Below are 23,083 nucleotides of genomic sequence, written 5' to 3'. Positions count from 1 at the left end.
GGCACCTCCAACCTTTGCCTGACCGCCAGCTGAGTTGGCAACTTGCCAGGGACTTGGAGCCAACAGAGCAGGTCACAGTGGGCAATATTAGCCTTCCCATAAGGCAAGTTTCTTCCAAACCCAATGTTATTAGAGATGAGGGTGGTAGCTGGCCATGTGCTGCATCTTATCATCATCATCCCTTTGTATATTACAGTAGCACCTGGAGGCCCCCTGGTGCTAGGCCTGTACGCACTCAGTGAGAAATATTCCTTGCCCCAAAGAGCTTGAGCCTCTGGGCCTAAAGGTATTTTGGCAGCCAACGCCCCTGGATTTCACTGAATTCTGCAGTGGTCCGGGAATCGCACAGCAACGTTAATTGATTACAACACTGCGTGGGCAGCTGTGACCTTGCAACATTTCTAGCCTGCGCTGATTGATTTTGTTCTCTGATGTGTGCACACGATTAGTCTACTAAAACCCATGATCTGACTGGAGTCACTCCATTCACCCGCCCTCACCCCATCTATTTGCTTCTTCTCCCTGTGACTACTTGTCCATTTAGTCTGTAAGGCTCAGATCTCACAGACTCATAGACTTTAAGGTCAGCAGGGAACATCGTGATCATCTAGTCTGACCTCCTACACACTGCAAGCCACACTTAGTCAGAGGTTAGGGGTCTGTTTCAGGAGTGGGTGAGTTACTGAAGTCCTCAAATCATGGTTTAAAGCAGGAGTCCCCAACGTGGCGCCCGCCGGGGTGTCTAAAGTGCCAAAGGGACCTTAGCTAGCTCCACCCCCTGACCAGAAGGTAAATTAGTTAATCACCCTCCAGCTGCAGAGCATGACTCTAATTGGTTTTTTCCCTTTTTAGCGGGAGACAGGAGTTCCCCCACCACCGTCCCCCTGTGTTATACAGCATGTCAGACCTAATTTGTGCATCAAGGTGTCTCCAATGTGTGCAGCAGATCTGCCCCAAATTCTGCAGCAAACTGGGAATCACACAGCTGTGTTAAGTGACTGCAACAGGGCCTTGGTTGGTGTGACCCTGGAAATTTTCTAGCCTGCATTGATTGAGTGTGTTCTCTTTATCACGTTCAGCTGATTGTGTGTTGCTGGTTCTTGCCCTAACAGGTCCATAAATCCTATCCCTGCAGTCTCTCTGTACAGATGTCTGCAGGGGCTCATTTCAACATTCAGCAAGTGTTTGGGTGCTTCGTTGATTCCCTCCCTATGGACCTCATGCCACTGGAAAGGCCTCAGAAGCTAGGTCAGTTCTGTCCTGGAGAACATGAGGAAGCTGTTTCCACCAGTGCATCTCTTCCTCTTAACCAAGTGGCCATCTCTCCTGAGGTTCCTTATCAAACCCTGGCTGATTTTGTGAAGGGATCACAAGATCTCCACAGCTCTAGGCCTGGGCACTATGAACGCCTGGCTTGCCTCCTCCTGCTGCAGTTGTGTACAGGGCTGGAGCACCTCAAGCAGCAGAAGGTTGCTCACTACAACATTCACATGGAGAACCTGCTCTTGGTGCAGTGTCCATCTCCTCACCTGGGCCAGCAGGACAAAGATCCATCTGCAGAGCTGTCGCTTCCAAGGTTGGTCATCAGCAACTTCTCTAAAGCTACAGGAAAGAAGACATCTACTTCTGTGGCCCAAGATCCAGACCAAGTCAACATGGCCCCCAAATGGCCCTCTGTGGCTCACTTCCAAAATGCAGAGGGGTTCCAGGTAGGCATATTGGTCTATGAGATCTTGCATCAGCCCAACCCCTTGGAGAAGCCCTCGGGACTCAGGAACGGTGACCTCCCTGCTATCCCAGCCCTGTCCATTTATTCGTGGGGGCTCCAGAACCTGGCCACCCTGCTTCTTCACCCAGATCCCCGCAGGAGTGTGCCCATCAAACAAGCAAAGAACATGCTGCAGGTCTTGCTGTGGGGACCACGCCAGGAGCTCTTTGCCAGGAACCAAATCACTCTTGTCTTGCTCCGGAACTGGGTGGTGATTAAAAGGGTTCTGCTGCTGCTGAAGTTTGCAGAGAAGGTGTCTGAGGCAGAGGGGACCATACGGCTGGAAGAGTGGTTGTGCTGTTTGTACTTCACAGAGACCACCGAGCACACGCTCCTCCACACCCTCAGGATTATGCATGCTTCAGAAAGCCCTGGGGCACATTAGACTTAATAGCTTATGCATCAGTTATGAAATCCGTGGATTCACTGGACTCTAAGATTCAGCTCAGCACTTCATTCTTCAGAAGAGGACACGCTGAGTTTTATGCAGTTAACCTGGGGCAGGGGATGTTAGACTTTTAAGATTCAGATCCTATTTACTCTAAAGTTTCTGTGGCACTTTGACTAAGAATAGGGCCAGAGGGGCCAGGTACAGGTGGACTGCCGCAGGTGGAGCTCTGGTGTGGAACATACCTCCCTGCTCCCTTACACACACCGAGAGTGGGCAGCTTGCTCAGCATCTGAGAGGGGACATGATAGCAGTTTTCAGGTATCTAAAAGGGTGTCATAAGGAGGAGGGAGAAAACTTGTTCACCTTAGCCTCTAAGGATAGAACAAGAAGCAATGGGTTTAAACTGCAGCAAGGGAGGTCTAGGTTGGACATTAGGAAAAAGTTCCTAACTGTCAGGGTGGTTAAACACTGGAATAAATTGCCTAGGGAGGTTGTGGAATCTCCATCTCTGGAGATATTTAAGAGTAGGTTAGATAAATGTCTATCAGGGATGGTCTAGACAGTATTTGGTCCTGCCATGCGGGCAGGGGACTGGACTCGATGACCTCTCAAGGTCCCTTCCAGTCCTAGAATCTATGAATCTTGCATCCATTAGGGACCCAAGTCCTAATCCCATTGACTCACACAGCAGCACAGCCAGATCCTAAACATCTGCCATGGGGTATTCTCATGTGTGTCTCCAGGATAAAACTCAGGTTGCTTACTAGTCATATCCCTGCCCTCTCCAGGTCCCCTTTGTGCAATCTCTCCATCCCCTTCCCTTCAGGTTCATGCCTCCTTCCTATTCCTGGGAACTTCATAAACATACTGTTTACACCTCTAACCTCCCCCTCCAACTCTTTAGTGATTGTTCAAAATAAGATGTAGACAAATCCCCACAACTGTGCACTCTGCAGAGTAGTCTTACCCTTGCTTTAGGTTCCTTCTGCCAGTTTTCAGTCCATGAAGCAATGTTTTGTACCAAATTCCCTGGAGTTTTTCTGGGAAGACTTTCTTCCTGAGGGCCAAATGTTCCAATACTTACTCACCAGGTCATCTGAGTAAGGGTTACAGGATTTGACCTTTAGACAAAAAATCTTCCTGGAAGCATCCCCTTCCCTACCCCATATCCACTAATTCGGTCATTTTGTTTAAAAAATAGACTCCAGTTTGCCTTAAAGGTAACGTTATTAAGAAGAAATATGATACATCTGATAGACTTATTAAAAACTGATTGTTGCATAAGCATTACCATGGAGAATGTATTTCGAAGAGAAATTTACCAACCCTGTAGCAGAAACCTGAATCTTAAATGCTGTCCATTTAAATTCTTACTTTTTATGACATTAGCACGCCGCATGCCATGTCCAGGGAGAAACATAAAGCCAAGCTTCACTGCTCTGTGAGTAGGTCTAATCGCATAGATAGTATGATGAACAGTTTGGATCTGTTTGTGGCTACCCCATGTGGGTGCACTGGTGGAGAAGGACTTCAGAAAACCAACCAACCAACCAACCCAGAGCTCACCATCAGAATCAGCCTGCAAAGCGTATCTGTGGATGATCATGAAGGCCCGTGAAGCTGGCCAACCAGCAGCAACTGCATGTGAACTGTTAATCTTTACTTTGGGTGTGAGATCTGTGTTTGGACTAGCTAGGCCTTCTTGTCTGCCGGGCAGTCTGCGTGCTATTCCCTGTGTTGTTGCAGCTTTGAATGTAAAACATTAAGCCAGGCTCAGGTTACTCAAGCAGTGAGCAGAAGCAAAGGCCAGCAGTGTACAACCCCCTGGGTTCATGCACAAGTCCTGCCTGAAAATCTCATTGTTTGCTCTGTGCTGGGCTGACAGCCCTAGAGACAGGAGTCCTCTATTTATTCCCACCATTGGGAATGGGCAACAGCATTGCAACCCTGGGAGCTACAACTCATAGAGTTTCCCTTCCCTGCATAGTGGAGAATAGGACTCCTCTCATCCTCAAACTATAGATTATGCGGTGAACATATGGCCATTTCAGAGACTAAGCTGAGAGTACCACGTTCATTTCACTTGTAGACAGCACTGGACTTAGAAGTATACAAACATACCCCATCTCCTCCGAGGGGCCCAAGCACCTTCGGTTCCCATGAAAGTCAAGGAGTTGTGGATGCTTGGTACCTCTCAGGATCAGGTTTTCAGGAGCGCCGCCAGCTTTTCCACCGCCCTAGGCGGCGGAAGGTCCCGCCTCGAAATGCCATCCCCCCACAGAGGCGGCGGAAGGTCCTGCTGCGGAAATACCGCCACGGTCGCTGCTCCCCAAATCGCAGCACCCTAGGCAACCGCCTAGGTCGCCTAATGGCTTGCGCCGGCCCTGCAGGTTTCTAGTACCCAGCAATGTGTATGCAGGGTAAAGCATCACACTGGATCTCACTTTATTTAAAAAGTGTGTTCATTCCTCTTCTTGACCATCACCCAGCGGTGACAACACCAACAGACATAGGCCTGGTCTACACTACGGGTTTAGGTCGACTTTAGCAGCGTTAAACCGAATTAAGCCTGGACACGTCCACACAACGAAGCCCTTTCTTTCGACTTAAAGGGTCCTTTAAACCAGTTTCTTTACACCACCTCTGACGAGGGGATTAGCGATAAAACCGGTCTTTGCGGGTCGGAATTGGGGTAGTGTGGACGGAATTCGACGTTATTGGCCTCCAGGAGCTATCCCACAGTGCTTCATTGTGACCGCTCTGGACAGCACTCTCAACTCAGATGCACTGACCAGGTAGACAGGAAAAGACCCGCGAAGGTTTGAATTTCATTTCCTGTTTGCCCAGCGTGGAGAGCACAGGTGACCCCACAGAGCTCATCAGCATGGGTAACCGTGATGGAGTCCTCCCAGGATCGCAAAAGAGCTCCAGCATGGACCGAACGGGAGGTACGAGATCTGCTCGCCATATGGGGAGATGAAGCAGTGATAGCTGAACTCCGTAGCAGTAAAAGAAATGGAAAAGTATTAGAAAAGATCTCCAAGGCCATGAAGGACCGAGGCCATAACAGGGACACACAGCAGTGCCGCGTGAAAATTAAGGAGCTACGGCAAGCTTACCACAAAGCCAGAGAAGCAAACGGAAGGTCCGGGGCAGAGCCGCAAACTTGCCGCTACTACGCGGAGCTGCATGCGATCCTAGGGGGTGCAGCCACCACTACCCCAACCGTGTGCTATGACTCTCTCACTGGAGAAACACACAGGGAAGACGGTTCGGGGAACGAGGAAGATGACGATGGAGGTACTGTAGGTAGCTCACAGCAGCAAGGAAGCGGAGAAACCGGTTTCCCCAACAGCCAGGATATGTTTGTGACCCTGGACCTGGAACCAGTAACCCCCGAACTCACCCAAGACCCTCAGGGCACACAGGAGACCTCTGGTGAGTGTAACTTTGTAACTATTTGTAAACATTACAAAAAAAAAGCAAGCGTGTTTAATGATTACTTTGCCCTGGCAATCGCGGCCAGTACATCTACTGGAAAAGTCTGTTAACGTGTATGGGGATGGAGCGGAAATCCTCCAGGGACATCTCCAGAAAGCTCTCCTGGTTGAAATGGGGTGATTTTATTAAGGGGACATTCAGAGGCGCCCGTTCCTGCTCTTCTGACCAGAAATGTTCCCCGCTGTTAACCACGCGGTGGGGGGAGGGGTGAAGTGATCATCCCAGAGAATCGTGTGTGTGTGGGGGGGGGGTGGTTTACTTGTGTTTGTGCCGCATGTTAACCGGGAAACCGCAGCCCCCTCCTTTTACATTGAAACCCCATTTTAAATGGACAACCCAATTCATCCTTGATATGGGAAATGCGCTGCTGTTTGCAACCTTTCCCGCATGTTAAGAAGGTTAAAAAAGCCAAAACACCGTGGCCTACGATGGCTGCCTGCAAGCCGAAATATGCGACCTTGTAATGAAAGAGTGTACCCATTGTTCTCTAAAATGTGTCTTTTTTAACCACCTCTCCCTTCTCCTCCGCCAGCTGCAAATGTTTCTCCTTCGCAGAGGCTCGTGAACATTAGAAAGAGAAAATGTAGGACGAGGGACGAGATGTTCACGGAGCTGCAGATGTCCGCCCAGGCTGATAGAGCACAGCAGAATGCGTGGAGGCAGTCAATGTCGGAGATGAGAAAAGCCCAATATGAACGAGAGGAGAGGTGGCGGGCTGAATCATAGACTCATAGACTCATAGACTTTAAGGTCAGAAGGGACCATTATGATCATCTGGTCTGACCCCCTGCATGCTGCAGGCCATAAAACCGTCCCTATCCCTTCCCTGGACTCTGCTGCTGAAGTCCCCAATCCTGTTACTAGTGACTTCAATCGGCAGAGACCCTCCTGCTAGAGATCCCTGCCCCATGCTGCGGAGGAAGGCGAAAAACCTCCAGAGGCTCAGCCAATCTGCCCTGGAGGAAAATTCCTTCCCGACCCCAAATATGGCGATCAGTAAGACCCCGAGCATATAGGCAAGAGTCTCCATCCTGATCCCTGTTAGCCATTATGCTATTTACCTACCATTGCTTGGTTTTCTTTACTACTATGTTTTACCATTAAACCATTCCCTCCATAAACTTATCTAACTTAATCTTAAAACCAGACAGGTCCATCGCCCACACCGTTTCCCTCGGAAGGCCATTCCAATATTTCACCCCTCTGACGGTCAGAAACCTTCGTCTAATTTCAAGCCTGAACTTCCCCACGGCCAGTTTATATCCATTCGTTCTTGTATCCACGTTAGTACTAAGCTGGAATAATTCTTCTCCCTCCCTTGTATTAATCCCTCTAATATATTTAAAGATAGCAATCATATCCCCTCTCAGCCTTCGCTTTGTCAGACTAAACAACCCAAGCTCCTCTAGTCTCCTTTCATACGACAGGTTTTCCATTCCTCTGATCATCCTAGTGGCCCTTCTCTGCACCCGTTCCAGTTTGAGTTCGTCTTTTTTAAACATGTCTTTAATCTCCTCTCCGGCAATAGTCTTCAGCGGTCCCACTTCTTCCTTCTTTGCTTTCTTCCTATTTATGTGGCTGTAAAACCTCTTACTATTGCTTTTAATTCCCCTCACTAGGTCCAACTCTACACGGCCTTTGGCCTTTCTCACTCTCTCTCTACATTCTCTGACTTCACTTAGGTACATTTCCTTACTGATCCCTCCCCTCTTCCACTCTTTGTACGCTTTCTGTTTTTTCCTAATCGCCCCTTTGAGTCGGTCGCTCATCCAGCTCGGTCTAAATCTCTTGCTTAGTAATCTTTTTCCCTTTTTTGGAATACAGGCCTCCGACAGCTCATGCATCTTTAACTTAAAGTAATCCCAGGCTTCTTCTGCCTTTAAATTCATTAATATGTTTGCCCAATCCACTTCCCTTACCAGTCCCCTTAATTTGTTAAAATTGGCCTTTTTAAAATTATAAACCCTAATCTTTGACTTAATTCTGTTACTCCTTCCATGTATTTTAAACCGAATCGCGGGAAGAACAGAGCAAGTGGCGGGCTGAAGACGATAGGTGGCGTCAGCTTGCAGACAGACGGCAAGAGGCAATGCTCCGTCTGCTGGAGCATCAAACTGATATGCTCGAGCGTATGGTTGAGTTGCAGGAAAGGCAGCAGGAGCAGAGACCGCCACTACAGCCCCTGTGTAACCAACAGCCCTCCTCCCCAAGTTCCATAGCCTCCTCACCAAGACGCCCAAGAACACGGTGGGGGGGCCTCCGTCCACCCAGTCACTCCACCCCGGATGATCGCCCAAGCATCAGAAGGCTGGCCTTCAATAAGACTTAAAGTTTTAAAATGCAGTGTGTCCTTTTCCATCCCTCCTCCCCCACCCATCCCAGGCTACCTTGGCAATTATCCTCCTACCTCTGTAAGGAACTAATAAAGAATGCATGAATGTTAAAAAAAATGACTTTATTGCCTCTGCAAGCGGGAGGGGAGGGTGGGGTGGGGTGGTTGGTTTACAGGGAAGTAGAGTGAACCGGGTCGGGGGGGTGGGGGGGTTGGAGGGTTCATCAAGGAGAAACAAACAGAAGTTTCACACAGTAGCCTGGCCAGTCACAAAACTCGTTTTCAAAGCTTCTCTGATGCGCACCGCGCCCTGCTGTGCTCCTCTAACCGCCCTGGTGTCTGGCTGCGCGTAATCAGCGGCCAGGCGAGTTGCCTCAACCTCCCACCCCGCCATAAAGGTCTCCCCCTTACTCTCACAGATATTGTGGAGCGCACAGCAAGCAGCAATAACAATGGGGATATTCTTTTCGCTGAGGTCTGAGCGAGTCAGTAAGCTGCGCCAGCGCGCTTTTAAACGTCCAAATGCACATTCCACCACCATTCGGCACTTGCTCAGCCTGTAGTTGAACGGGTCCTGACTCCTGTCCAGGCTGCCTGTGTACGGCTTCATGAGCCATGGCATTAAGGAGTAGGCTGGGTCCCCAAGGATCACGATAGGCATTTCAACATCCCCAATGGGCACTTTCTGGTCCGGGAAGAAAGTCCCTTCCTCCAGCTTTCGAAACAGAGCAGAGTTCCTGAAGACGCGAGCATCATGTACCTTTCCCGGCCATCCCACGTTGATGTTGGTGAAACGTCCCTTGTGATCCACCAGGGCTTGCAGCAGCATTGAAAAGTACCCCTTGCGGTTTACGTAGTCAGTGGCTTGGTGCTCCGGTGACAAGATAGGGATATGGGTTCCGTCTATGGCCCCGCCACAGTTTGGGAATCCCATTTCAGCAAAACCATCCACTATTGACTGCACGTTGCCCAGAGTCACTACCCTTGCTATCACCAGGTCTTTCATTGCCCTGGCAAATTGGATCACAGCAGCCCCCACCGTAGATTTGCCCACTCCAAATTGATTCCCGACTGACCGGTAGCTGTCTGGCGTTGCAAGCTTCCACAGGGCTATCGCCACTCGCTTCTCAACTGTGAGGGCTGCTCTCATCTTGGTATCCTGGCGTTTCAGGGCAGGGGAAAGCAAGTCACAAAGTTCCATGAAAGTGCCCTTACGCATGCGAAAGTTTCGCAGCCACTGGGAATCGTCCCATACCTGCAGCACGATGCGGTCCCACCAGTCTGTGCTTGTATCCCGGGCCAAGAATCGGCGTTCCACGGCATCAACCTGCCCCAGTGACACCATGATTTCCACATTGCTGGGGCCTGTGCCTTGTGAGAGGTCTATGTCCATGTCAATTTCCTCATCACTCTCGTCGCCGCGCTGCAATCGCCTCCTCGCCTGGTCCGGGTTTCGCCTTGGCATGTCCTGGCTCTGCATATACTCCAGGACAATGCGTGTGGTGTTCATAGTGCTCATAATTGCCGCGGTGATCTGAGCGGGCTCCATGATCCCAGTGCTAGCTATGGCGCCTGGTCAGAAAAAAGGCGCGAAAGTAGTATCTGATGGACCAGGAGAAGGAGGGAGGGCGGGAGGGAGGGAGGGCCGAGTGACGACATGGCGTACAGGTACAGGAACAGGGAGAAACACAAACAACTGTCACACAGAATGGTCCCCCCAAAGATTAAACTGAAAACCCTGGGCTTAGCAGGCCATTGATTTCACGGAGGAAGGGGAAGCAAATGAATACAGAACAAATCTATTTTTTACATCTTAAGCTGGCAGCCGACGGTGCAGCATGAGTGATAGCCTCTCCAGTACGATGATGATGGATACCAATCATAAAATACCATCATCTGCCAAAAGGCAAGGGGCTGCTGCTGTGTAGCAATGCAGCCCCAAGTCTGCCAGCCCCACGTCCGCCAGCACCCAGCATCGCCCTCGGCCTCTTCTGGGTGCTTAGCAGACAATACTGGGCAATTGGCAGAAAATAGTATATTACGACTGGTAGCCATCATCATCGAAACAGTAGCATGTCTGCCCAGGTGGCCATGATTGACAGCCACACCAATACGATGACGACGGGTACCAGTCATAATATACCATCGCCTGGCAAGGGATGGTGCAATGCAGCCCTACGGCTGCCAGCCCCATGGCTATCACTCATGCTACACCGTCTACCGCCAAAAGGCAGTTAGCAGCTGCTGCTGTGTAGCAATGCAGTCCCACGTCTGCCAGCACCCAGAGGACATATGGTGACGGTGAGCTCAGCTGAGCTGAGCGGGCTCCATGCTTGCCGTGGTATGTTGTCTGCACAGGTAACCCAGGTAAAAAGGCGCGAATCTATTGTCTGCGTTGCTGTGACGTGGGGGGAGGGGCCTGACGACATGTACCCAGAACCGCCCGCGACACTGTTTTGCATCATCCGGGCATTGGGATCTCAACCCAGAATTCAAAGAAAAGGCGCGAACCGCTTCTCGGCTCTCTGAGCTGTGGCGCAAACGTAGTATCTGACGGACTAGGGGAAGGAGGGAGGGCGGGCCGAGTGACGACATGGCATACAGGCACAGGGAATTAAAATCAAGAACGGTGGCTGTGCATCAGGGAGAAACACAAACAACTGTCACACAGAATGTTCCCCCCAAAGATTAAACTGAAAACCCTGGGCTTAGCAGGCCGTTGATTTGACGGAGGGAGGGGGAAGCAAATGAATACAGAGCAAATCTATTTTTTACATCTTAAGACGACGGTGCAGTGTGACTGATAGCCCTCGGCATCTTTCTGGGTGCTTGGCAGCAAATACGGGGCGGCGTATGATGATGGTCTTCGGGCCTATTGCACAATCGGCTGCTCGGGGAAGACTCTGCTAACGTGCGATGACCCGACTTGTAATAGGACGGCTAATAGTCGTAATACACCATTTACTGCCAAAAGGCAAGCCCCACGGCTGCCAGCACCCAGATCGCCGATGAAGGCTACCAGTCTACTGCACCGTCTACCGCCAAAAGGCAGTTAGCAGCTGCTGCTGTGTAGCAATGCAGTCCCACGTCTGCCGGCACCCAGAGGACATATGGTGACGGTGAGCTCAGCTGAGCGGGCTCCATGTTGTCTGCACAGGTAACCCAGGTAAAGAGGCGCGAATCTATTGTCTGCCGTTGCTGTGACGGGGGAGGGAGGGGCCTGACGACATGTACCCAGAACCGCCCGCGACACTGTTTTGCATCATCCGGGCATTGGGATCTCAACCCAGAATTCAAAGGGGCGGCGGAGACTGCGGGAACTGTGGGATAGCTGTGGGATAGCTACCCATAGTGCAATGCTCTGGAAGTCGACGCTAGCCTTGTACTGTGGACGCGGTCCGCCGACTAGAGCACCTAGAGCATTTTATTGTGTGGACACACACAATCGGCTGTATATAACCGATTTCAATAAAACCGGCTTCTATAAATTCGAACTAATTTCGTAGTGTAGACGTACCCATAGAAATGGAGGGCTGGCAGGGACCTCAAGAGGTCATCTAGTCCAGCCCCCTGCACTGAGGCAGAACCAAGTATACCTAGACTATCCCTGAGAGTGTTTGTGTCCAACCCCTTCTTAAAAACTTCCATTGACAGGAATTCCACACATTCCCTTTGAAACCTATTCTAGAGCTTAACTATCCTGATGGTTATAAAGTCTTCCCTGGCTGCAGATTAAGTCCATCACTTCTTGTCCTACCTTCAGTGGACATGGAGAACAATTGATCGTGGTCTTCTTTATAACAGTTCTTAACATATTTGACAAGTTATCCGGTCCCCGCAGTCTTCTCTCAAGATTAAAGCATGATTGGATATAGCAAATTTTTGGTTCAATGAAGTATACAAATATTGTCAACACTGTAGTCAATGGAAGCTACAGATGTTAGGCCTCTTTGATAATTCTGCCAATCTTATTAGCTTCCTAACTGTGGATTTAGGAAGCTAACTTTAGGCCTGGCAGTGCCTGTTCTAGGATATTCTTGCTAAGTTGGTCTAGGTATACTTGATCCTGCCTCAGCGCAGGGAGCTGAACTAGATGACCTCTCGAGATCCTTACCAGTCCAACATTTTCTCTGATTCTGTGCTCCCACTTGTTCAGCTCCACTAGTGACAGCGCTAATGTAGACAGGGCAGTCAAGTTTCCTCTGGAGATCAGCACTCGGCTTTCTCTGCGTCCACCTCTCAGTAACTGCTCCAGATGAGTCAAGTCCTCAACTCCGTTTAACTTCTAAACAAAAGGTTTAAACTGCAATTTCACAGAAGCAGAGGGGGAAACCATCAAATAAAAGTTAGCTAAGCACACCTGCTTATGCCAGTGCCGTGGAAAGCTTTGCTCGGATTAGTACTACAGGTACAGGCTATTGCAGGACTAATCGGATTTACAGCATAGTACAAGCTTCATTTGTTTCTGACCCCTCAAAGGCATTGGCAGCCAGACAGGCTTCTGAGAGGTAGAAAGAATGTGTTTGTGGGCACACCGCGCCCTTCCAACACAGGCTTCGCCTGGGCAATGCTTCCTTTTACGCAAGATGCTTACTTCCGAAGTGTCTGCTAACACAGTGAGCCAAAGAACATTGTCAATTTCTGGTTTTGCTTATGCTGAGCCATGTCAGCTACACACATACATGCCTATTTGGAGAGATTATAACGGACGGGGATTTTCATAGAAAGGATTGTCTTGTGGTTAAAGCACAGCCCGAGGAGTTAGGATATCTGGGGTCTATACTCAGCTCTGCCACTGATTTTCTGGGTGACCCTTGTTAGCCTTTTCTCAATTATCTCCTGCAATACTTCATCTGGCTGCAAGATGGCAGTAAAACACCGAAGCACTAGCCGCAGCAAAACAAAGAAACAAAAAGGATCTGTTGTGCTTGCTCCAGTCTCAACATGCTCCTGTTTATTTACCACAGGCCTAAGTCGGCTCTCAGTTACACTGACATAAATCCAGAAGAACCGCAACGACATGAATGCAATTACTTTGGGTTCACATCAGTGTCCCACATTATTTTAATCTATTTTTGGTTCGTACACTGTCCCAATCACTGCGGTCCTTGAGCGCCTCGCAATCTTTAATGGGTTTATCCTCTCAAAACGCCTGTGACGTAGGTCAGGATTATCCCCATTTTAAAGATGGAGAACAAAGCACAGAGAAACTTAGCAATTTGCCCAAGGTCAAACAAAATGTCTGCGGAGGAACAAGGACAGGAAGCCTTGTCACCCAAACTGCTTGTGTCCTAACCATGGGAACATCTTTTATTCTCTTTTAAAATTATGAGCCTTTGACTTTTATCCTGCGATGCGATCACCTTAAAAATTACACTTGTCTGCAATTTGTCTGAGAGACAAGGCGGGAGAGGTAATATCTTTTATTGGACCAACTTCGAGCTTGAAAGCTTCTCTCTTTCACCAACAGAAGTTGGTCCAATAAAAGATATTACCTCCCCCACTTTATCTCTCTCACCATCCTGCAACCAGCACAGCACTGCAATTTTTATGTAATATTGCTACAAATAAGTCGATGACCATCATTGAAAGTTACACTCGTCACTCACAAGTTTATGCAGTCAATTTAATACCTTTATGCATTTGAGAGCACTTCCCCTTTATAGTCAGTCGGCCATCTTGTTGTTTATGTGGGTCTTTCACACAGCAAGAGAGGAGAGATTAACATTTTTAAAAGTAGGCAAATGTGATTGCAAGATGACAAAAACTTGGCAAAGGACACAGGCAGGAGTATTATTATAATTGATCATTGGGAGCGTGGTAGCACCCAGGAGCCCCAATCATGGACTACGACTCCATTGTGCTAAGCACTGTACAACAGCGCAGAATGGTCCCTGTTCCAAAGTGCTCTCAACTTTTAATTCCTTTTGTCACTAGACTAAGTCAATTTCAGTGTAATGGCATCCCCTTTAAAGCCCTCAAGGTTACTGCTGATTGGAGTCTGTACCATTCCTGGCTGACTCCCTTTAATTACTGAAACAGAAAAAAGTTAAACCTTAAGCAGTTAGTTAATGGTTTATTCCAAGCTTAATGCTTCCTTTAAATAAATCCAATGTTAAGGGATTATTTTAGCTGTATAATGCAATATTGCAGCATTGTTTAGCAGCTTAAAGCTAAGCTTGGAATCCAGCCAGGGAGTCATATTAATTGAGTGCTCTACTGCATGTGTCCTTAAAAGCCAAGCTCCCAGGTGGATGTTAAAAGTCACTGCCGATGCTAAAAGTATATGCTGTAACGAATGATTGAGAGGGGGCGGTTCAGGTGCTCTTATTTACCCTGGCATGCAATACAAGGACAAAGGTCTAAGTGGGATCACTCAAAACTGCTCAAAGGAAATGCTTTTCTACACAGTGCAGTCAGTCTGTGGAACGCTTCCCCCCTCCAAGCTCTCATGGAGGCCAAGAGCTGAGCAGAATTAAACAAACACTATAGAAGAGACCAGAGCAAATATTAACGACTGTTGAGTTTTGGAAGAAATATAAACCACAGACTTCAGGGCATAAGCTGACCTTTAACTACATGAATCAAGAGGAAAGTGCCACTGCCGGGCCTCTCCCTCCGAAGCAGCTGATGCTGAACACTGTGGAAGAGACAATACTGAACCAGCCCCTTGATTTTCTGTGCTTCTAACAAGCATCTGGTGAAATTATCCAATTTCCAATTAAATGCGTTTCTAGAAGCTGGACTCACTTTGGGTTTGTTTGTTTTAAATAACCACATTTTCCTGAGGGTTTTGTCCCCCCCCCCCTTCCTCCCCCATTGGTGTGGGCATCCCAAACAGCTAGCAAGCACAGAGTCCCTTTCCGTGGACACAGGTCACCACCAACCTTGTCAGAGAGGACCCATAAGCACTGCGTGCCCTATGCTGATACCATCCATCACCCAACCGCTCTCATGAGGGCCAGCTTTCCCGTCAACACTCATCTTGGTGCATTCTCAGACCATCTCTACACTATTTTTCTCCTGAATGTCCTCCCTGTTGCTATCCACTTGTGGAAGCAATAGTGGGGGTACGAACATAACCAACTTCTAGGCAGCTGCCAACATTTAAGCCAGTGCCTACATTTGCCCAGACCAAGGTTAGGTGACATAATAGTTAAGTCCCCTGGACTCTACTAGCCCTCCCATCACTAGTATGAGTAGCACTGGTGAGAAATGTTAGGGGAAGGTATCTTCATGCCATCTGGACCAGGGATTCACTTTCCCCTGCTGTCTTCTCCCTTCCTCTGTGCAGAGAATTCAGTGGCTGGGTACCTACCTGTCAGCTCAGCAGAGCTAGTGACTAGCTCTCAGCCCAAGGAGGGGAACGCAGTGACAAGATAAACAGCCCCTCATGGCTGCAGGTGACATGGGTTTCTGCTCCCTTTGAGCCATGCCTGTGCTCTTTCTAGTGCTTCCTAGCTATAAATAGCACAGCAGGACCTCCCCTCAAGGCCCCACTACTCACCTACATGTCTAGACTGGTTTATTGCCCTGTTACTCGAGCTGACTTCACTGGTGTCTACAAGAGCTGCAGTGAGCACAGCCCCAGGGTCAGAATTTAGTCTTTGGAAAGAGCTAGCTTCCCCCTAAACTAGAACCATTAATGATTTCCAGTTAGTAATAAATGGCCCAGTATGCAAAACCAAACACTCATACCAGGAAACTGAAATGACTTAAGTCTCAAGGGATTCTATGACCTCATCCAATACTCCAGCTGTCACCATACAGGCAGTGCCTCTGTAGATGAAGGAGATATGGAACACCTCCAGTCATTGCAACCAGAGACTGTTTAAGATGCATTAGAAAATGGATATGCTTGAAGGGCACAGAGGAATTCCCTTTGTATTAAATATACTGCATAGGAAATCATCACTCATGATTTAAGGCTTTGGTGGAGAATCACTGATTCATTGCTAATGTACTAGTCAAAGTGTAGATACACTCCCAGCAAATGGCAAATACCTTACCACCCATTATGAATTCTATCTCAAACCAGCCATTAAATCACCTAATGCTGTCTGAAAGTTCACTGGGGTGTGTTCAAGAGCTTCAATATATATGCCTCATCCCCATTTTAGAGTGCCAAGGAATCAGGTTTTAGGTATGGACTATAATACCAGGAGAGGGTATATCACTGGCCATCTGCTACCAGCAGCAGGTCAAACAGTAAGACTCCAAGGAGTTAATCCCTGACATGGAGGTCAAAGTAAATGCTGGCAGATTATGGTCATGTGACACTGTATAAGATCATCCAGATGTTACATTACAGATCAAAGAGGTGGAATGGTGGTCTTTATTCAAGGTATCCAACTCCATTTTTACTGAAAGTAAACCCCAAAAGGCTACAAGGTAAAGCAAGCAGCCAAGTCAAAGACCTATTTTTACACCGGTCAGTCTTCCTTTCACCAAGGTAATCATGTAAAACCACTACTGAACAGGGACTGTGGCTTTGTACATGTTCAGGCACCCCCTCAATAGCAGCCACTGATCACCCATGAAATATTAACTGGTCTAACTAAACACATCATAGGTGCTGTAAAATTGTGTACTACTGAGGTGTGAGTGCCAGGTACACTTGACATAAGTGATTAATACATCCAGACAGGTCACATTACGAAGTCAGCAAGGAGGGTAGACTAAAGTTAAGTTTGGCAGCCCTTACCTACCATTTTGATTCAAAAGCCTGGGACACAGCTTCCCCACCAGAGGGAAGTCTTAAACATCTTAAACCAGCAATAAAAAGTAAAATATAAATTTTTATTTAGAATTAAAGCAAATACTTCGGTATCACAAACACAATATTAAACTTCAAGAAATATACTGCTAATTTGGAGTGAGCATTTATTTGCACAATCACAACATGCGCACAAATTCAGAAAAGATGAAGTTTGAAATTTTCAACATCCCACCACCAGAGCAGTTGGTCACAATATTTTGTACAAAGAACAAACAAGTATAAGTACTGTATAATAGATGTTGACAAAATTTCTACAGTTTCATCTTTATAGACAACAAGAAAGCTCTAAGAGGCAAACATTGCAATCTAGTCTTCTTCCGAAGAGTCTCTCTCAAACGTATAGGCCATGAAGCAAGCATCTGGTCTTTTGGGGACAAGGGGATGCCCTGGTCTCACAATCTCAAAGCCCAAAAAGCTGAAAGTACGGAGCAATGCAGCTGCAAAAAGTAGAAAGAATACAAGTTTAATCTGATATTCGGATCATTAGACGATCCCTACTGGCCAACGGAGCAGTAATGAGACATCTGAAGAGACCAATTTCTACAGATATACTGCAATTACATTTATATGAAGCTACTTTTCTATATTACTGAAGTCACATGGTGAAAGCAATTGAACACGCTTCAATTTACACCCACCTCTGTCATCTCTGTTCTTGTGGAAGCAAATGAAGACATGATCAACTTGAAGCTGTTCTTCAGCAAACTCAAGAAGAACTGCAAAACTAAAGTGGAATATCAGTGAGACGGACAATTCCTTCCAGCAATGTTGTGGAGGCACAAAACTATGTGGGGACAAATTTTCAAGCAAGTGACCTCATGGGCACGTCTGCACCTGCAAATCTGGGTTCCTGAATCAGGTAGCAGTGTAAGTACCCAGGTTCACACTGACAGCTAAGAGAGGCGGTCAGATTTACCCTTGAAGTCACACAGCCCAGTTAGACTTCCAGCTTTACACTCAGAATTCGCATATACCACTAACCATGATAGAGGCCACTGCACTTTAAGCCCAAACACCAACAGAAGTTAGTTAAGGGTTTATGAATAAAAGTGTAATATCTGGTGTTTCTTTACTTGTAAGAGCGCAAACCAGCCATGTAATCCTTTTTACTATTAATAAGTTGACTTTCCTCCTTAAATGATGAGCTTAAGTCAGACTAAACCTTTCCGCAGCTAAAAAAGCAAGAACTCAACAGCTAAAGGCAAGTATGTTTATGCTGCTTTAGGGCTAGCTTCCATCTCTGAAGACTCAGGATCACAGTGTGAATGAAACAAGTGAGATTTAGGTTACATTCTCACTAGCACATGCCCAAAATAGGAATAATATTTAGCACTGTTATAGCACTTTTAAAAAAAACGAGATTTGTGTCATGACTGGAACAGAAGAAATTCTATAGCCAAGGAAGCCTGCATGATAAACCCATCATCAGCTGTAAGTGGATGTAGCCAATGCAGAAGTATCACTCTTCAGGAGTAATGAAGTTAATTCCTAATTAGAAAAGAGACATTAAAGGGCATATTACACCTCTATCCTGCATACCTGTCTTTGCTCCCTTCAGGCAGAGCACCGCTGGGAATTTCAATATACAGGTTGTTGTTGTTCAGCACTGCCCTCCAGCTAACATGTTTGGCATCTGTAAGCCTTGACTGGACATTGAGAATTCTTGTCCTGTTATTAGATGTTAGTTCCTCTGTTACGTTCAGCCGATTATCCTGTTACAATAAGATGGGAAGTTACTTCTAATTCATCACAAATTTGAAATTAAACTCATGGACATGCACAAAATTCTTGAGCACTGCCGTCAGGATTTGTAGTATAGCCTTCTCATATAGTCTTCACCATATGAAAAGTCATTAATAAACTAAGAAAATGAAGCTAAGACTACATGGCATTAGATTGCATATACTTACAGAATAAAATAAATTAGCTGAAAGATTGTGATCCCTCTGACTATTCCCTCGCCCACCTGGGATCTTCAGGGGTGGGTGAGGGACATCAGGAGCACCACCGAGGCCCCGGACCCAGGTTACTACAGCAATTGAAAGAAACCCTGGAACTAAAGAAAATCATGATTTCAGTTAAACTACATAAAGCCTAATAAAGAAAACAAGCAGCATTCACATTTTATATCACATTTTAAACAGGAAACACATTGAAAACATGCTATTAGCCTGAGCTTATGAAAGCAAAATTAAGTCTTAATTAACTTGCATTTATCCAGCAAAGGGAAAGGAATGCCAGTCTCCTTGACATAGGACAAAAACACGTAGGTCGCAAGGGGCCTATGTTCACAAAAACAAGAGGCACATTAAATGTATGCCAAGTCCACAAGTGTCAGGAAAGCTAAGGATTTGATGACATTTAAAGTTAAGGCTGAAAAACACAAATGAACTTAATTATAAATTTTACAGTTAAATTAACCTATAAATGTTATCGCCAGGCATGACAAATGAAACGTTTCTAAATTATGAAATAGCCTCCGTGTCCAATCTCACAATTTTAATGAGTAATTCCCACTGAAGCCAACAGAAGTTCAAAGAACTGAGACTTGACATTCTTCCTCCCTCTTGACCAGTTTGTGGTTTACGTATGAACGTTTTGATCGCAGTAGCGCTGGTACTAGAATTCCCAATTCTAAGGTTAACTATAGTTTTACTTATAAATTATTTTATAATTTATTTTCATTTTTATGAAAAACAGTGTTGCCTTGGCTGATGTCTCAGGCCCTGTGTATACAGATCAGACCTTGTGCTGAGTTTGTTCTGGAAGTACTCGCCTTGTTTCTCTACATTTGAGAGTTTAAGTAGATTCTACTTGTTTTTGGTATCTCCAAATTGTTTTCACCATTCAAAGCTCACGAGGAAATAGTACGTTTGTGAGACTTCAGTAAAAAACTGAAGACTGTTCCCTTAAAATATCACTAATCCGAAAACCTACTTGAAGTTTTCATATTGAGCGTCTTTAAAAAAATTTCCAATGCAGAGAGCATTTATACGGCTCTGCTAAATTTAATACTGATCATTACTACAGAAGCCTCTATTTAAAGCATTCCATCCTCTTGAAACTATTAAACCTAATTTTTCTACACAAGTTGTTTCATACCATCAGGAAGCCTGCTTGCCTGATCAGCTTTATACAGTAACAAGAATGACTGCTGTGCCCATTAGCCCCTCCCTCTGCACCATCTTTCACCCTGCAGGCTTACACTCGGTTGCGTCATCTCAGCAGATGCAGCAATCGAGGCCCTTAGGGAAATTTTCACAATCGTCCTATCTGTGAGTGCCAGCAGCCATTTGCAAAATCGGTATAAACATGTACAAAATAATCCACCATTTTGCTCAGTTCAAACCAGTTTGAGATTTCCAAATCAGTCAGAAAATTGTGGAGAGACAAACAGACCACTGATTAGAAAGCCTCTGAACAGCTATATATTGACAGGTTCAATATCCTATGCTGAAAGTGATCAATAAAGGGGACCACTGTGAGGCTAGAATATGAATGTATTATACTGCATAAAATTACAAGAAACTAGGACCAATTGATATCAATTGTATCTGAGCCCTCAGTTGTATTCAATTTCCAAAGTGCAGCAGTTTTACAGTAAAGAATTCAACTAGTGCTCTAATACATGCATTAAACATTTATTTTAATATTCCTTTTGAGGTGAATTATAAAGCAGTGTATCTCACTGTCCTCGTGTGATAAGAACCACATTTTTATTTACTAAGCACTTGTATAGAACTGCATATATGGGGGGGGGTTTAAATACAAGTCTGAATTACCATCCCGAGTTCTTTAATCCAGTGGTATTTCTTTTTTTTTTTTAATGAACAGTTTTGTAGCATAAAGGCTCATTTACCTTTGGGAGTTACTTTTAATACCACATTTTAAAGTTGTGCTCACTGTGCGGCCTCTATATGGCCTTCCTTTTGGACCATAACTTTCTCTAAATAAAAATGGCTTCTTAAAACAGTCTCTGAAAAGGGAAAGCCAGACTTCTAATGCATAACTGGTTTGATAGCTACTTTCTGTCCCCTGCAGAGGTCATGGTAATTTTCATATGTTTTCATCCCAGCAATTAGTCATAGTTTAAACTGCATCAGAGGATTAAGCAAGCAGCTTTTATAACCCTCTTCGGTTCTACTTTAGGCTAAGCACCTTGGTTCGTTTCCATGCATGTAAATATACCCTGACATAAAGGCTCTCACGTTTCCCACTCTTCTGCCACTCTGAACGATCAGAGGAAATGCCTTCACACCAGAAACAGTCTAGTGCTTTGAGGTAGGCATTTCTAGGAGATCTTTCTTTATTGAGGAGTAGCTACAAGTCCCCACTGTGGCAGCAACCTACCGTCGTGCCTTTGCTGACCCGTTAGCCATCCTGGCAATTTCAGCAGCCAGCTGTGTGGCTGCTGTCTCCAGCTAACTGCCCTTTAACGGTCACGTGGCCGGTTCGGCTCTGGGTTACTTTAGGGACGGTCCTGGCGGGCGCGAGGCTGGAACAGCGCCGTGGGGAGGGGAACGTGATTCGCCGCCGCTGCTGCTCCGCGGAGGTGGAGACGAATTTAATGCAGCCCAGCGACGTGGTGATCCGGGGGCTACGGGGGGCTCCAGACAGGCCCCGGCGAAGGTGCAGGCCGCCCCCAAGCAAGGGGGGGACTCACCTGCTCGACGGGGAAGTAGTAACGAGGCCTGTGGGGAGGGGGGGGGCGACTCCCACGTGCGCGATGGGGGGGTGTTAAAGGACCTCCTAAGGCCTGTGCCCTGGCGGGGGGGGTCCCCAAAGGGGACAAGTCACGTGATCTCCGCCCCCCCCCCCCCCGAGATGAGCCTAGCACCCACACTCAGGGCGCTGCCCTCAAGGGGCACAGGGCCAACGCAGCGCCGGGGATGATGGGGCGGCCCGGCGGGGGCCCCTCAGAGGCCCACAGCGAGGGGCTGGGGAGGGCGGAGGCAGGCCCGGCGCCTCACCTGCTCTGTCCGGCACTGAGGCTCAGCACGGCGGGCATGATGATGATGGTGCTTTTATTCCCCTCTTTCTCTCTGGCGAAGCAGTGACTGTTGAGTATCCGCTGCAGGGAGGATTTCACCATCCGGCCGCTCTGGTCCGAACCCCGAAACCCTCCGCCGCCTCCCCCCGGCCCAGACTCTGCCGTACAAAATGGCGCCTGTCCGCCCAGCGGCCCCTTATATAGCCGCTCCGGGAGACTGGCCACGCCCCTCCCGGTGGCCACGCCCAATCAACGGCGCCCACGCCCTCTAGAGGGTGACGGTCCCTGTGCGGTAAACGGCCAACTGTCCGCCAGAGAGACTGGCTTCCCATTGGCTGAGGACCATAACGGGGTGGGGGGGGGGGATGAGCTCTCTTCCTATTGGCTGGTGAGGAGGATGACGCTCAAACGGGGACTAGAGTGGGTGCTTTACTAGCTCGGCGGTTCTGATTGGCTGCGGACGGAGGGGGTTGAGCAGCGTTTGATGTGCTGGCCTCGTATTGGGGGAAGGCTGATGGCGGCGCCAACGTTCACGCCCCCCGGAGAGCTCTTTTCGAGTCCCGAGTTCGCCTCCCACTGCCTGAGGTAAGGGGGCCGGAGGCGCTGTGCGCATGCGCTGAGCTTGTGTGGCGTCCTCTGACTCTTGTCTGTGGTGAAACCTGCCTGGCCCCCGCAGCCTCTCTACCGGGAGCCCCTCGGCCTCCCCTCCCCCTCCACAGCTCCCACACCGACTCCTCCCCCACCGACTCCCATCCACAGCTAGCCCCAGCTCCCACACCGACTCCTCCCTCACCGACTCCCATCCACAGCTAACCCCAGCTCCCACACCGACTCCTCCCTCACCAACTCCCATCCACAGCTAACCCTAGCTCCCACACCGACTCCTCCCTCACCGACTCCCATCCACAGCTAACCCCAGCTCCCACACCGACTCCTCCCTCACCGACTCCCATCCACAGCTAACCCCAGCTCCCCCACCGACTCCTCCCCCTCCACCACCTGCCCACCGACTCCTCTGCCTCCCCTCCCCCTCCCCAGCTCCCACACCAACTCCTCCCTCACCGACTCCCATCCACAGCTAACCCTAGCTCCCACACCGACTCCTCCCCCTCCCCCTCCGACTTCCCTCCACAGCTAACCCCAGCTCCCCCACCGACTCCTCCCCCTCCACCACCTGCCCACTGACTCCTCTGCCTCCCCTCCCCAGCTCCCACACCAACTCCTCCCTCACCGACTCCCATCCACAGCTAACCCTAGCTCCCACACCGACTCCTCCCCCTCCCCCACCGACTCCCCTCCCCCTCCACAGCTAGCCTCAGCTC

General features: G+C 48.0%; 3 protein-coding genes across 4 annotated transcripts in view; 2 read left to right on the top strand and 1 right to left on the bottom strand.

The window, feature by feature from the left end:
* The window catches only part of PEAK3 (PEAK family member 3), a 294,394-nt gene extending 286,304 nt beyond the window's left edge, over positions 1-8,090 (top strand). The window contains exons 4-5 of one of the 2 annotated variants that reach the window (XM_065578662.1): positions 1,113-5,597; positions 6,193-8,090. In XM_065578662.1, coding sequence (XP_065434734.1) covers positions 1,113-2,153 — 1,041 coding nt within the window. In that variant the 3' untranslated portion in view covers positions 2,154-5,597; positions 6,193-8,090. The remainder of the gene's footprint in view (positions 1-1,112; positions 5,598-6,192) is intronic. The other variant, XR_010594953.1, reaches the window with a different exon arrangement.
* Positions 8,091-16,770: 8,680 nt separating this feature from the next.
* Positions 16,771-21,936, bottom strand: OAZ1 (ornithine decarboxylase antizyme 1). The gene is given in 5 exon segments (NM_001289869.1): positions 16,771-17,208; positions 17,410-17,495; positions 18,311-18,483; positions 18,682-18,827; positions 21,742-21,936. Coding segments are annotated over 5 exon segments (657 nt in total). The 5' UTR covers positions 21,864-21,936; the 3' UTR covers positions 16,771-17,077.
* A 281-nt stretch (positions 21,937-22,217) lies between these two features.
* JSRP1 (junctional sarcoplasmic reticulum protein 1) overlaps positions 22,218-23,083 on the top strand; it is a 60,303-nt gene continuing 59,437 nt past the window's right edge. The window contains exon 1 of the mRNA XM_042841451.2: positions 22,218-22,346. The gene's annotated coding sequence lies outside the window, so the exon portion shown is untranslated. The remainder of the gene's footprint in view (positions 22,347-23,083) is intronic.

Source organism: Chrysemys picta, chromosome 25 (assembly GCF_011386835.1).
Source record: "Chrysemys picta bellii isolate R12L10 chromosome 25, ASM1138683v2, whole genome shotgun sequence".
In the NCBI taxonomy this organism is placed as follows: domain Eukaryota; kingdom Metazoa; phylum Chordata; order Testudines; family Emydidae; genus Chrysemys; species Chrysemys picta.
Note: the sequence above shows the minus strand (reverse complement) of the source record. Positions and strands in the feature narration are given on the sequence as shown.